This window comes from Triturus cristatus, chromosome 2_2 (assembly GCF_964204655.1).
Source record: "Triturus cristatus chromosome 2_2, aTriCri1.1, whole genome shotgun sequence".
Classification (NCBI taxonomy): Eukaryota; Metazoa; Chordata; class Amphibia; order Caudata; family Salamandridae; genus Triturus; species Triturus cristatus.
In genome coordinates this window covers 968,644,220-968,660,514 of record NC_140582.1, presented here as the reverse complement: position 1 = coordinate 968,660,514, position 16,295 = coordinate 968,644,220, and the positions used below count along the sequence as shown (strand labels likewise).

General features: G+C 46.3%; 1 protein-coding gene across 1 annotated transcript in view; it reads right to left on the bottom strand.

Annotated features, from left to right (window-relative positions):
• The window catches only part of FBXL5 (F-box and leucine rich repeat protein 5), a 266,441-nt gene that overhangs the window by 123,545 nt on the left and 126,601 nt on the right, over nucleotides 1–16,295 (bottom strand). Inside the window, exon 10 of the mRNA XM_085642397.1 lies at nucleotides 13,876–14,024. Within this exon, the coding sequence (XP_085498523.1) occupies nucleotides 13,876–14,024 (149 nt within the window). The remainder of the gene's footprint in view (nucleotides 1–13,875; nucleotides 14,025–16,295) is intronic.

Here is a 16,295-nt window from a genome sequence, read left to right as displayed (position 1 = left end):
ATCCAGTGGCCAACAGCAACTTCATGTTAAAGACCTTCAATAAACAAACATTTACAAATGCAATATGCTTCACCTAGTTTAGCCCTCTCCCCAAAACCCAGACAATGGCAAAGACATCTTTATTGAGTTTTTATAGAGGTTAGCTAACCATGTACATAAACATACCAATTACATATGATCACTAGCACTGGTTATTCTCTTCTCTGAGCCTGCTTGAACTTTGATGTATTCAAAACTATTTATATTTGCACCTTAGCACCATCATACAATGGATGAACATAATATGCCACAAATTACCACCAGGGTCAGCATAATATGAGGAATTACTACTATTGTGATGAGGCCAGCTTGTTTGGCAGGCATTACTACCAATGTACCAGGGCCGGCATTTTACAATGAATAACTGACCATTGTCAGGGCTGGCATTTTACTGCAGATTACACAAGACCCTACTCTGCTCTGTTTGTTGCAATACCACACGGAAGGTGAACCTGCACCAGTCTCCGTTTGATGGATAGTAGGAAGGCCTTCAATGCCAAGCGTATAGTTTGCAACTCTAACAAGTTGATAAGGAGTCGAGTTCACATCATGGACCAGAGTTCTTTTATCTCCATCTCCCCAGATGATCTTCCCAACTCAGCAGTGGCACGTCCATCATCACTATCAGCCCTTGGTGGAGAAGGGAGAGAATCCTGCTGCTGGCCCCATTGTGGCCGAGTAGACCATGCAGATTGGGTGAAGTCTCCTTCCCAATTTGAATGGTTATCACACAGGTTTTATTCTTGTTCCGATTCCACTGCAGCGCTGCATACGCCACCTGGTGTAACCGACAAGCAGAATTGAGGAGTCTAAAAAAGCCAAGTAGCCAGAAAGCTGCTCCACTGAGACCCAAGACGAGATTGAAATCTTGGGATTATAGTCTGAATGTCCTAGATTTATTGCCACGGAGGGAAGGAGATGAACTGTACAGCATCCAAGACAGCTTCAATAAAAGAAAGCCAGTCTAAAGAATCAGGTTAGACTTTGGTGCGTTGATCGGTAACCCAAGCAAAGTCAGGAGGTTCACAGTCATCTGGAGGAGGTTTACGACTGACAGTGGGAAGCCCAACTTCAACAAGCAATTGTTGGGGTATAGGACATACAGGATCTGGGCCAGTATGAGCATTATGAACAGACTAGCCACATTCTCCTTTTTCTCAGTACAGAACTCTCTCAATAGTTCCTTTGCAAAGTAAAACTTGCACCTCCTGCAACAGAATGGATGGGTGTTTGAGATTCACTCTGATTTGGGGCGAAGATATGATGAGGATAGAAAGAAAGAGTAGAGCAGTCTCATGCTGAACGATTTGAAGGCCCCATCAGTTGGATGAGATGGATCGCCACCCTAAAGTACTGGGTCCTGCGTCGCACAGGGTGGTTGTGAGCCACTAAAGACAAACTAAAGTAGCTTGGTGCATATTGCCAAGGAGGAAGGGTGGTTAGGAGGACTGGTGCTCTTATTGGCCCGCACGTTGCCCGTCAGATCCACATCCCTGATGCCGGAAGGACTGGGATGATTGCAGAAGTTGCTGGGTAGACTTACATTGCCTATATACCAGACCCCCAGAGTAGCCTCCAATTCTCCAAAACAGGTGAGGAAGTTGTTTGGCAGAGGTAAAAAAAACACCCAGGGAGCATGCCTTGACTCTACTTTCTCGTCTAATAGGCAGCCATCCTGTGGAGTGTATCCACGCTAGTGCCAACAGCACTTCCCAGATAATCAGTAGTATCAAGACATCATGAATCACATATTTGGCCACATCTTGAATTGTCTGAGCCAATGAGGACCCCAAGGTCTTCCAAGAATGCTGGCAAGCTCTCACTGACCAGGTCTTACGGGGCATGCGTATTTCATCCCAGTAAGCAGACTGCGTTGACTCATCAAGGTTAGGCTAACAGAGGAAAACATTTACTTGCCCTACACCTCAATTCTCCTAGGCTCTCTGTCCGAAAAAGTAATGGGGAATTAATTAGGATCCCCCCGGAGGTTGAAGTCTGAAAACCCATACTTTCTGGAATAGGGTGTTTGAGAAAATCAGAATCGCCAGCTGATAGTTTGCAACGTCCGGCCACTTGCCTACTGTTCCATTCCCAAGAATAGAGCTTTGACAGGGTGTTATAGTAAGGCCCTTGTGAGGAAGTCGTTCTGGGAGAGGAGCGGAAGCACCTGCTGAAGCGTTACCATGTGAAAATGGTCTGAATGTATGTATGTGTTTAGGGGTCGGAGATCTAGAACAGGTCGTAGAGTCTCGTCCCTTTTTGGTATTAGAAAATATAGGGAGTAGACCCCTAAATTTTGCTGATTGGCGGGAACTTGTTCTATTGCCTGTTTTTGTAGGAGGGAGATTACCTCCTGTTTTAGTAATGTGGAATGTTCTTGTGACATTGGGCGTTGCCTGGTTGGAATGTTTGGGGGGGTAGATGTTAATTCTAGGCAGTACCCTGACCGAATAATTTGGGTCACCCATTTGTCTGAGTTGATGGTCTCCCAGACGTGAAGGAAATTTTGTAGTCTGCCCCCGACCGGAGTGGGATGGTCTGGAGGGAGTGGGGGGAAGTAATTGGGTAGGCGGTGTGGCAGAGCGGGCGGTATTTGTTTTGCCTCTGCCTTTATTGTTATTGCTCCTATAGCCGCCTCTTTGATAACCCCTTGTGAAGGTGGACTGAGTGGGGGATTTGTAGGAAGTGGACGCGCTATCTGAGGAGTAGCCTCTAGACGTACTCCGAAAGGAAGAGCGGCGAAAGGAGCGCCTAGGAGGGTGCGACTGCAGGGCTCCCATAGATTTCGCCGTATCAGTGTCCTTCTTCATTTTTTCGAGGGCCTCATCTACCTTTGGGCCGAATAGGTGTTCTTGGTCAAAGGGATGATTTAGGATGGAGGCCTGTACCTCAGGTTTGAAACCTGATATTCTCAGCAAAGTATGGCGACGGAGGAGGACGCTAGTATTAATGGCCCTGGAGGCTGTGTCTGCTGCATCTAAGGCACAGCGTATGGAGGTGTTAGTTATTGTCTTACCCGCTTGAATTAATTCATTGGCCCTATTTTTGTATCTTTCCGGGAGGTGGTGCATTATGGTTTCTAATTCATCATAATGCGCACTATCGTATCTGGCCAATAGCGCTTGGGTGTTGGCGATACGCCATATATTGGCTGCCTGTGACGCAGTGAGCTTTCCGGACGCGTCCAGTAGCTTTGAGTCTGTCAGGTGGTGGTGCTTCGCCTGACGCCTGGGAATTTGACCTCTTTCGTGCAGTGGAAACCACTAGGGAATCTAGTGGCGCTGGCCCTTTGATATAGGCATGATCTGTGGGGGCAGCTTTGTACTTTTTTTCTACGCGTGGGTTAATGACCCTGGCCCTGACTGGGTCCTTAAAAACCTCTGGCGCATGTTTTACCACCCCCTTGAGCATAGGTAGTATGGAGGTAGACCTATGTGCGGTATCAAATGTGTCGAGGAGGAAATCCTCCTCCACTGGGTCAGTGTGTAACTCTACCCCGTGATAATGTGCCGCCCTCTGAAGTAGGTGGTGGAAACCTAGTGAGTCTTCCGGTGGAGATGACCTGGAAGGATAAAGGTCATCTTGTGGGACGTCTGGAATATCTGTGTTATTGTAGTTGTCCCATGGGTCTGGGGATCCTGTAGGGGTGGGGTCTTGGGGCACATCCCCTGAATCGTGATATGGGTCCCCCTGATCATCATCGTCTGGAGACGGCGTCGGAGAGCGATGAGGTGGGGTTGGAGAAGGCAGAGGTGGAGAGGGTGGAGGAGGTGGGGAAGGTATTCTGAAAGGGGAGGTAGCAGAGTCCTTCCTCTTTGGAGGTGGAGGCGGAGCCGGTTTGTCCAAATGTCTCTTTTTGGAAGAGTGCGCCAAATGTCCTGTTTTTGGATCCTTAGTAAGAGTTTTTTGTAAGGGATCCGGTGTAAACAGTTCCTGTGACAATGTTTGTTCCGTCAGCGCCGAGGTCTTCGGGGCCGATTACTTTTTAGGCTTGTCCGTGCCGTGCTTAGCACTGGGCTTGGGAACCTCCGATTTCTTGGTCGGTGCCGAGGTGGGCTTTGGCGCGGAAGTGTCGGTTCCGAGGGCCTTATGGGGTTTGGTCGGTACCAAAGATGGTGTCGGTACGGAAGCGCTGGGTTTCGACACCGAGGACTTCGGTGCGGAGCTCGGTGTCGAGGTGTGTTTGTCAGCACCGCTGGAGGCTGGCTCGAGCCGGAGCCGCTGGAAGGCTTATTTGGCTTCTTCACCGGGCCCGAAGGTGGGGTGTGTGAAGCAGTGTCTCTGGTCTTGCCTAGGCCCGGAGGCGAAGGCGTGACCGAAGCCTTTTTGGGTGTCAGCGCGGGTGTGAGGGGGGGGGGGGGGGGGGGAAGAGTATATTACTCACGACCCTCTGCGCCGGGGTGATGTCCTCTACATCGGAGTCGTCGGCTTCGAAAGCACTGACGAGGTCCTCTTCGGTGTGCTGCTGTCCCGGATCTTCGACGTCGTCTCCGAAGATTTCGACTGGAACGGAGGTCGAGGAGTGCGCCATGTTTCGTCTGGCTCTTCGGTCCCGAATAGTCTTTTTCGAACTGAAAGACTTACAGGCCGGACAGTCTCGAGCCTCGTGTTCAGGGGAGAGGCAGAGGTTGCACACCTCATGAAGATCGGTGTGGGGGAATTTGGACCCACATCGAGGGCACTTCTTGAATGGAGTTCTTTCCATCAGCCGGGACCGGAGCTTGGGTAGTCCCGAAGGTCGCCGTCGACGACTGGAACCGAAGAATTGTCGATGAGAAGGTGATTGTAGGAGATCGCGATCGAAACAATACCGCGATGTGAGTGAGGATTCCGCTTTGATCGTCGAACTGGAAATGTTCGGAACCGGAGCGCGAAGATTACATCCGAGCCCGATGTCGGAAAAAAACAATCAGAGGATGGAGCCGAAGCCCATGCGCAATACGATCCAAAGGAGGAGCCACCGACCTCGTGACTTCCAAAGACTTTCCAAGAGGAAAAACAAACTGCAAACATCCGGGCCCAACACCAGATGGCGATCTATGCAAAAGTGTGTAATCTGCAGCTCATATGCCTCAAACAGATATTTTAACAGCTTGTGAGCAGTGGAGTTCAATATAGGCCCAGGAAGGCAAAATCCATAGCAGATTTTGACTACATTATTACATAAAATAAATGTGCATGCAATTAATCACTTTGCATCTCATTTGCATAGTCAGTGGTTATCCTGAAAGTTTGGAATGGATCTGGCATTCGTGGACCTACTTTGGGCACCTTCGCGAAGAGGCTGAAACACACTCAAGCACTTCTTCTGCAAGCTCCATGGATGGGAGGATTCTTGTCATGCAATCCCCTGCCAAAAGGGTATCCAAGTCTTTCTTGAACATTTGTTTTTTTTTCTGGGCAGGCTGCTGCCTATTAAACAGCCTTCTGTCATGCCTTTTTTGAGACTTAACTGGGGCAATCAGTACAACTTAAGCTCTGCCTGAGAAATGGCTTGCATTGCATTGGCAGCAGCTGAAGGACCACAGTCCGTCTCAAAAGGATTCTGTAAGCAGAGAATATGTTACTGCTTCTGAGTCAAACCATCTTCAGCCACTAACTAGGAAAGGACTTGGCTGCCTTAAGTGGCCAGAGTGTGATGTCCCTCCACAGAAAACACTACATTGTCAGCCAGAGTAGAACAAATGTGCCGATTAGAGGGCAGGTTTACATTGTTAACTGGAATGAGTACTTGCAGCAATGGTGTGCTGCACAGTACAGCTTTAGAAATGGGGGGTTTGCCTCAAAAAATGCTAATGAGAAGTATTGTGAACACCTACAGTGGAGCAACTCTCTACCAGCAGGTGACTTCAAAGACTCTGCATCCGAATGATGGTCAGTCCTCACCTGGTAGACTGGGACAGGGTGGGACCACACTGCGCTCCCTTAACCATATTTTTATTGGTATTATGTGAGGCCAATAGACTCACAGAACTTATGCTCCTACCTCATGTCATCCAATAATCCAGAAACCACACCCTCTACCATTTGGGAAGTTGACTTGCAAGATGGTAAACCTGCTGAAGGTAAATGTATGCTGGAGAGGGAGGTAGGGAAAGTGCGGAACCGACAGATCACTGTAAATGTGTGGCATTAATGCACCCCATACCCTGAGGTATGGAAATGATGCATCACATTCCTTGCGAAAAAAAATTTGTTTGTGTGCACAACACATCCAAGGTACTTTGTATGAAAAGTGTTGCATCTACAGTTTGCTTTGAATAGAACTATTTTTACCTTTTAAAAGTAATATTTTGATAACTGTATTGTGGATTTTTGTCGCTTTGGTCTTGTTTGGTTTAGATAAAGATTACTTTTTTTCTAAACACGTGTGGTGTCCATTTGTAGTGTTTTCACTGTATTACTGTGTGTGTTCACAAATGCTTTACACACTTCCTCGGAGATAAGCCTGTCTGTGCCATGCTACCAAGGGGGTGAGAACAGGGGTTATTTTAGAAGTGTATCCCACTTATCCTGACTAGGAAGAAGGGTCCCTACTTGGACAACAGTGCATACCATTGCCAACTAGAGACCCCCATTTTTAACAGTGAGTGCGTGACTTATCAGAGTCTTTCTGCAACAGGAGCCTGTGTGCACACCTACAGGCGGTTTGTCTTCAGTGACGTATCTGGTCTATGTAGAATGCGTTTCTATTTATACAGGGTGTATGGTTGTTCAAAGGGTTTGTACGTGCAAGGGTTTTTCATTTCTTTACAGATACTTGTGCCATGTGTGTTGTGTCTGTACCTGCTCGGGGGTGGGGGGGATTTGCGCAGGGTGAGAGGCACATTTGTCTGCATCAGTTAGATTGTGTATCTGATCTGTGCAGTGGTGCTGTTGGTACAAGGGGATACGTGTTTGTGCAGCTCTGCAAGAGCGGGGGTTGGGAGTATTTACAGTAGGAAAAGTCAACACAGGAAAATATGAACGATGGAGTCTTGAAAGGAGCAAGAAGAAAAAAATGGAGAAATTCGAGAACTACTCAAACAGAATCTACTTAATTTGTGCATCTAGCAGGATGGATAACTGGCAAAGGCACAAAAAACTGTCAGTAAAGGATGCTAAATTAGAGTAGACTCAACAGGCTCAATAGCAGTTTGTAGTTCGATCAATCTATTTGATGAGTAACATCCATCAGGTAAGTGAAGTTAGAGGTCAATTTGTTAAATGGCACCAACTGCACCTTGTGCTACTCATTTCACCGCAATGTTTATAACCTCCTCCCCCCAAAACCAAAATTGCCCGTTCTGCTCTGCCACAAGAAAAATACTTATAATCAGCATGGAAAAATAAATGTGGTGGAATCCGATTTGTTTCCCATCCTCAAACTATTACTCTTTATCCATGCAAAGGTTTCACAATGCTGGGAAGCACAATAAATAAGTGTCATTCTAGGCAATGTGTACATGTGAAACTGGTGTGGCAATGTCATATTTAAATAGTGTTAGTAAAATTGCACCACTGAGGAAACGGTGATTGGCACTGAACTTTGGAATTCTGGGTCTCGTTGCATAGTGGACTAAGTTATCCACTTCCAAAAATCTGTTTTTCACCTCATGGTCACAGATACGAATTTCCAAGGTTCGCTCAACTTTTCATCCTTCCAAGGTTGTTGAATGGAATACGATTGAGTTGGGTAAAAACAAATCTAGTATTCAGCGTCAAGATGCTCACTGGGGTGAATGTGTTTTACAAATAGACCTGTTATTTGAGTTGCACCCCTGTTGTAATGTTTGAACAGCATCCCTGGCAGCCTCCAATCTATTGTCAAATATCCTGATAATAGTGCATCAGGGTGAATGCCGATGCCTGATTAGAGCAACACTCTCATATAGAGGCAAACCTCAAGCACATTGTGTTAAGCAGTCAATCACCTATAATTTCGAATTAAAAAAATATATATATAGGATAACGTTGATGGTAGATTTGATTTTCCTTTATGTAAGCTTGTACTTTTCCAAAACTCAAATCCTTTTTCTTATTTCAAATCTTTTCTTGGCTTCTGGGTCAAAAGAGTGCAGCAGCCAGTGTAGCACCAGACTTCAGTGCGTTCACAACTTGGCATAAAACAGATGTTATGTTATAAAAGGTTTTCTAGCGCACTCAATTACTCGAGTATCCTGGCGCGAGCAGTTATCTGAGAGACGGAGAGTTTGAGTGGATTAGTTAAAGAGAAAAGTTTTAAGTTGTTTTTTGAAAGAGCCGACCTCCTGAATACTCCGAATAGCCAAAGGGAGAGAGTTCCAAACCGACGCCGTTTTGACTGAGATAGACTGGCGTCCCAGCCGAGATCTACGGAAACGAGGAATGATCATCAAGCGTTGGGAGGCTGAACGTAAGGCTCGGCTGGGGACATAGAAGCTGAACCTCTTCCTAATATATGCAGGACCCAGACCATGCAGCACTCTGTGGGCCACCGTGAGAGCTTTAAATTGCACTCTTTGTGCCACTGGGAGCCAGTGCAGATCACGCAAATGTTTTCTCACATTAGACCTTCTAGAGATGTTAAAAAGTCTGAGTGGCGTTTTGAATTGTTTGCAATTTACTCAACAGATAGCCAGGAATGCCAAAGTAGAGGGCATTGGCATAGTCTAAGCGGGAAAGAATGAGTGCCCGGGCAACTGTTTCCTTTGCTTGGCTGGGAAGAAGAGGAAAGAATCTTCTAAGAGATTTAAGTATGCCAAAGCAAGCACCGGTGAGTTTCCTAATTTGAACGATGAAACGGAGATCGGTGCCAAACCATATTCCTAGGTTTTTAGCAGGCGCACCCACGGACTTTGGACGAGGAAAGTCATTTGGCCACAGATTTTCATAAAAGGCAGGAGGAAAGGAGCCGTATAGCAAGACCTCAGACTTCTCCTGGTTACATTTCAGTTGGGCATTATGAACATTAGTAGCAGCATAGACATTCACAGCAGCAGGCAGCCTCATCTCGTTTTGCAAGAGTATGGAAAACTGTATGAGGAAAACTGTATCACGATTTAGTAGAGTCTCCTATGTGAGAAGCATGTTGCGTAAATCCCTCAAAATTTATACCACTTGGTCTCAGACTTGATCACTTTGTCTTGTTGACAGGCGATTATGTCTCAGCAAAGTCTTTTAAAAAAACGTAAAGACACTTATTAGGAAAAACCAGGAGAAGGATACCAAAAAGAACCAACTGAGGGTGAGGCTTGTATTATCCCACATCATTCTAGGATGATGTAAAAAGAAAACTAGTTTTTCATTCTTACTGGGCGAAATACTGGCCATGGCTAGTACTGAAGGAAAGTAAGGAGGGAGAAGGACCAAAAATGTTGTCGCTCTCGCGTAACTATTTGTGCGGGCCCAATCCGATTGCCAACATCCACGGGAGCGATTAACAGGATCTCCAATCTCCCCTAGAGTATAAACATTCTCAAGAAGATTAACTAACTGGAAAATGAATGATACTCTCAGGAAGATCCGGGACCAGGAAGAAGGGCGTCAGGGAGACCCACCCAGGAGGTAAAACTAGCTCACAGCGTCAGTGCAGGGAAGGAAAAGGCAGAGCTGCAGGAGAGATAAAATAATAAACTCCCCTACCTCCGCAAGAGCAGAAAAGAACAGGACGCTGACTCCGTCTTTTGACAGGCGCCGACTTGGTTTCCATGTACTGTGGGTGATTTCAATAAAGTTTTAACATGCCATATGGCAAAAAAGGTACTTGTAGCTTTAAGGGAGACGAACAACACTCCCAAGTCTTCCAATCCTTCTTGGACGTTTTTTTAAAACAACAGAAGGGGACTGTGATAAATCCTCACAGTAAGTAGAGTCACGCTGTGATAGAAAGATCCAGGGGGATAATATCCGTGGGCTAAGAAAGCAAACAATGGAGGCTGCACCTCGTCCCGCAAGAGTTTAAGTTCAAAGGTCACAATAATAAAAAAATTAAAAAAAAAGGAACAGGAGATCAACGTGTGTAGCCTACCCGTGGCAACCGCGGGTGAAGACTCCGTGTGACAAGAGGTATTCCGCTTTGCAGGGTTCTCACAGTGATGAAAGCAACCAGGCACGGTAGATGGTGAGGAGCCGTGCCTTCGCAGCCTGCCGTAAGCGCGCTTCACCTGTGCAGTACGAGAGGGGAGGGGCTCCAGCCCTCCTCGGTGCTCAACGATGTCGGCGTCCTACGGGCAAGGCAAGAACTCCTTAAGGAAATACGGAGGCGAGGAATCCCAATAATAACCAGGTAGGTAGGGGCGGGATTATGCGAGTAGCAGTCAAGGTCCAAGGCAAACAGGAATTCGTCAAGGTCCGAGGCACACAAGGATTCAGCGAGGATTACTAACACGAAAGCTTCGTAAGCCAAGCGTTGATAGCAAGGCGGGGCTTCCATTTAAACCATTTCTGATCCCATGTGATTTTGACAACCACTGATGTCTCTCAGCAAGGTAAGGGGCGGTACACACTGCTAACTCCCTTACTGATGCATTGTGGGACTGGTAGTGAGTGAGGAGGGCTTTAATATTGTACATGTCGAGGAGCGTGTAACAAATGTACTGCGCTATTTGCTAAAAATATCCTCCTGTAGCAGTCAGCTATGTGGGTTCAGGTGAAAATGCAATCTTATATGGATATTCACTTTAACAATGTTTCTCAGGATGTTTGCTGTCCTACGTGCTGTTTTGTTTTGAGAAATGGGCCTTATGTTCTCTATTCTTCAAACAACATTGATTATACTCAATCTGACAAACGTTTCGGTAAAAAGCGTACCTCAACGGCTGTCCTACTGAATACCAGATCCCTTCTCAAGCACAGACATGAACTTGCTGACATTCTAGAACTTCATGTGCCGGATATACTGTTTCTTACCGAGACCTGGACTCACAGTGCCTCAGAACCTGACCTAAATGTGGCTATACCTTCAGGCTACGACCTATTTAGAATCGATATGATAGGTCAAAGGGGGGGGGAGGGGTGGCTATCGCTTATCGCTCGCATATTAAAGCTACTTTTTCCGATTTTCCCCAGTTTAAAGAGGAGGCCATTCTGTTTAGTTTTAAAGTCACCAATACTGATGTGTTTAACGGACTTCTAGTCTATAGACCACCCGGGCCCAGGTAACACTTATCAAAGCCATTATGACGGTTATGGAATCCTAATTTTTCTGTGCTGGTGATTTTAATTTTCACTTGGAATCCACAGAAAACGCTGACACTAGGGAGTTACTGGATAGGTTTCTCAGTTTAGGTTTGAAGCAAATTGTCACCAGCCATACACATACGGCCAACCACACCTTGGATGGTATTTTTACTAACCATCATCAGACAAAATTTGTTAAAACATTACCCCTGCCTTGGACCGATCACAGTGCTGTCTTTTTTGAAGTTTCTATAAATGGACTCCAAAATAGAACCCTAGGTCCAATTAGAACAGGGGCTGCACGGCCCTGGAAACAAATAAGCAGTCCTGATCTTGAAGCTGCATTGCAGTCACAGAGCCCTTTAATGGACCCTGACTTTGACCCGGACCAAGCAGCAGCACTTTACTACCACTGGATCAAACAGGCGGTTTTAAGGCTAGCCCCGGAAACTTGTACACGGGTAAAGAATAGACGGACCTCAGCCCTCTGGTATAATTCTAACCTAAAAAATGTAAGGAAAATCTGCAGAGCTAAAGAACGACTCTGGAGAAAGGAATATTCAGAGCCTGGAAAAACACACTAGAGAGGCGTTAGCAGTATATAAAGAAGCCATATTTGAGGCAAAATCTATGTATTTTGCTGAGAAAATGATGGCCTCTAAAAATATTCCCCGGGAATTATTCAAGACAGTCACTAAATTGGTTACCTTTGGTAATGCAAAGTCAGTTAGCACAACAAACCAGTTCTGTGACAAACTTGCCAAATTTTTTCATGACAAAGTGACCAAAGTTTACAAGGAATTCTCTACTGCCGTAATTGATGTTAGACAAGATGTGTCTAAGACGGATGTACCTGACATACAAGTTTCTTTAAAAGAGTTTTGTTCTCTCACAGGACAGAGTTGAAAAAACTATCCTGGCAATCAAATCAGGCTCTCATCTGGATCCATGTCCTGTTACGGTTCTTCATATGATCTCCCATACCATAGCAAAAAATTTGACACCCCTACTGAATAACATCCTTAATTCAGGACATTTTCCAATGGAGTGGAAAAATTCCTTGATAAAACCTATTTTTAAAAAACCAACTCTCGATCCCTTTGAAGTTGCTAACTATCGTCCTATTACATGTCTACAATTTCCATCTAAAGCACTTCAAAAGGTACTAAACGAGGAATTGCGGTCCTTTATAGAATCCAATAACAAATTGGATGTAGCACAACATGGTTTTAGGCCACAGCATAGTACTGAATCTGCATTAATTGCAGCTACTGAAAGTCTACGTATACAACTAGACCAGGGTGGAAAGGCCGTACTGGTAATGCTTGATTTATCCGCCGCGTCCAGGCTTCGGAGTCGAGCTGGGCGTCACTTTCTTCGGTGCCGAACGGTGTTTATCGGCACCAGGAGTAGGCTGGCTCGAGCCCGAGCTGCCGTGAGACTTGTGAGGCTTCGACACCGGGCCCGAAGGTGGGGTGATAGAAGCTGCGTGTTTGGTTTTCCCCAGGCCCGAAGGCGAAGGTGTAACCTGAGTCTCTTTGGATTTGGGCACGGGGGTGGGAGGGGGTAGAGTACTCACGACCCTCTGCGCCGGTGTGATGTCCTCCAGGTCGGAGTCGTCGGCCTCAGAAGCGCTGACGATGTCTTCCTCCTGCTCGGTGTGTTGTTGCCCCGAAGCCCCGGTGTCGTCTCCGAAGATGTCCGGTGGAGACGCGGTCGAGGAGTGCGCCATGGTGCGTCGAGCTCTTCGATCCCGGATGGTCTTTTTTGATCGAAAAGACTCACAGGCGGGGCAGTCTCTGGCCTCGTGTTCTGGAGAGAGGCAAAGGTTACACACCTGATGGAGGTCGGTGTGGGGATATTTAGACCCACATTTTGGGCACTTTTTGAACGGAGTCCTTTCCATCGGCCGGGACCGGAGTCGAGGAGGGCCCGAAGGCCGGTGCCGATGTGTGGAATCGAGAAAAGTGCCTCTACGAGAGATGAAAATAGATGAAGAAACTCGATGAACGAGGATTTTCCGTCGAGGCTGGAACCGTAAAAGTTCGAAGCCGGAGCACGAAGTATCACATCCGAGCCCGATGGCGGAAAAAAAAACTATCTGAGGATGGAGTCGAAGCCCATGCGCAGTACGGACCGAAGGAGGATGGCGATCTATGCACAGTGTACAATCTGCAGCTCATATGCCTCGAACATATATCTTCGTGGTGGTGGAGTTTATTTTTTTAGTGTTGCAAGGCTAATTATAGCTGAGAAATAAAACAGACCAGAGATTGGCAGCCTGGATAGCCCCATGTGACTCAGGAAAGGATAAAGAATGGAAAGTGGAGAATTGCACACTGGGGCAGGACCGATGTAAACATAAATAAATAAATAAAAAATGTGCTTCAACTCGGAAGCTGACATTTTTCAAAGATAAATAAGCATATGCTTGTTTTAATGAACAACAGAACTGAAAAGGAGGAGTTGTTGACACAGTGAAAACAGTTTTAGAATTAGCAGAACAGAATAATCTAGAAGCATTGCACGTTTAGAAATGAACAGAAGAGATAAACTCTGTGCCTTTAAGAGATTACTATATAGTTACTTGTATATGGAATTTAGCCTCCTAAAATGTGTGTTCTATTGAATACTAGGGCTCAGTACTTAATGCATACAATTATGTAAAAATCTAAAGCAATTTGTGAATAATATTACCATTAATATTGTCACAGTAGTAGAAGTGTTCATCGTTTAGAGAAGGGCACGCTGTAACCAATTCCTGCAGTCCAGCTCCAGTCACAATGAGACAACCAGAGAGATTGAGATGTTCCAAATTAGGCAATCCTCCTCCCAAAGTTAATGCCCTGTTATAAAAAAGAAATACATTTAACGGAAAGAGGTCACAAAAGTTACTAGCTTGCTATTTGCTTTCAGTATCTGTCACTTGACATTTGCAATTACATGGCCATTGAAAATTTGTAAGAGGAACCTGCAGGAGACTTCTGTAGTAATAGTTTCTCTGCTATTACCAACAAATTGCATCAGGTGGCACAGTGTACTGGAAGTGGAATTTATTTGGGCTATTTATTTAAATTGTGTATAGAGCATGGAGCTACCCGCAGGTGTCCTAGAACTGCAAGAACAGTTTGTCAACAAAAGCTCCAAGTGAAATTTAGTGTCCAAACAGCCAATTTACTACAACTGAACAAATCTGTTTGGGATCTCAGATTGAGAAGGGAGTCTCACAAAATCAGAACCAGATAATCAAAGGCCCTGCCTAACACCTTGCTGTGTTTTCTGGCCCTTAGAGGTCACAAGGAGATGGGCAGAAGAGGACCGGAGGGCTCAGGATGGAACATTCCAGTAAAACAACTCCTTCATGAAAACCGGACCATAGTCATGTAGTCCCTTGAAGCAAATACACAGACATACAATACGTTTTTCTAGAGGAAGCTAATTCAGAGCACATATATTATGACTGCTGCTTTGCCTAAGGATCGAGACTACCTTGCGGGGGCTTAAGGTTGCTCAGGGCCTGTGCTGTGGCACGCTTCAGAGGTGTCCGGCTACTGATGCCCTCGTAGGGTCTCATTAGATTGTTCTGGGCCAGCAGGATCAGGTGAGGAGGCTCGCCGGAGCACACGTGAGGCAAAGCCCCTAATCCTCAGAGGACAAGGGAGCCGCAACAGGAGAGGAACAGGCGGCAGCCATATTAGGAAGGGCTCCTTCGGCCTGAGTGCATCAGAGGACGGGGTGGGGGCAGAAGAATTCCCCTGACAACGGTCGGGTGTAGGCACCGATGAATTTCAGCTGCACTAGGCGAGCGGATAGACTGCTAGTTGTCGACCAATGTTATCGGCAGGCAGGTGGGTCCGGGCATACTGTTGGGCCAAGTCTACGGAGCTGCCTAATTTCGCTTTGGTGGGACCCTCTCTGGAAATCTCTGGGTGACCCTTACTGCCACACTTGGAGCACTGTTAGGAGACGTTGGGCTGCCCTGCTTGTCACACATTGCGAGGATCCTCTCAGTCTTTGACGTCACTGGGGGACTGAGGACTGGCTGAAGAGGGTGCTTGTCTGTGTGGACAGACCAAAGGGTCTTGGGAGAGACAGGCCAGAGCAGGGGAGTAGTGATCACAGCAGTGGAACATGGAGAAAGACTAGGCTGCCCGCACCACACAGGGTAATAATCACTCAATACACGCACAACACTCAATACACATTAAGGGCATTGCCCAGCGCACCAAGTGCCAGGACACCGGAGGACTCGGGGGACTCTCCGGATGAACTCACGAGGGCAGACTTGATGGCAGCTATACAGATCTCCAGGCCTGCATTGGAGGGCAAAATTGATTCAGTCTCCTTCGAAGTGAATCTACTATGCAACTGACCTGCATAATGTAGCTGACGTGAAACAACATGAAGTGAATACAATTAAGGATCAGATGTCCAGGATGATGGTGGATACCAGGATTCTCAAAGATAAAGAGTCACTGAACAACACTTGCAGGACAATAATCTGAGATTACTGGGAATCCCTGAGGCATCCAAGCGAGCTTCCCCAGAACACTTCTTGCAACAATGGATCCTCAATGTACTTAAACTGCAGGAGATGTCGAAAATGTTTGCAGAGGAGAAAGCACACAGAAAAATGGCAATGAAACTGCTAAAGGGGCCCCTCCATGGGCGCTCATAGCAAGGATTTACAATTATAAGGACCACAACGTTATTCTCAGGAAAGCCAGGAAAACTGGTATTGTCCACTTCGACAAGCATGAAAACACCATTTATCCAAACTAGCCAAAAAGGTGCAAGGTAAAAGGAAGACTTTTCTCGATGTGAAACAAAAGCTCAGGGCTATGAATTATACACAGCTAGCCTACAAGTCTTTGCACATAGTAAAACATAGTAAAACAATTTGTTTCTAGCACCTGGAGGTGTGGTCCTAACTAGAACAATGGGACAAGATTTCCTCATCAGAGTGTGGGCTATTCCAGACTTGCCCCAGTGGGAAGAGATGTGTGGGGCAGTGGAGAGGGTCTTCAGAGTCCCACGGCACGAGAAACAGGAAGTCATCATAAATAATGGTATAGGAGGATGGCACATTGGCTGTGGAGGAGTAACTTATGTCTCGG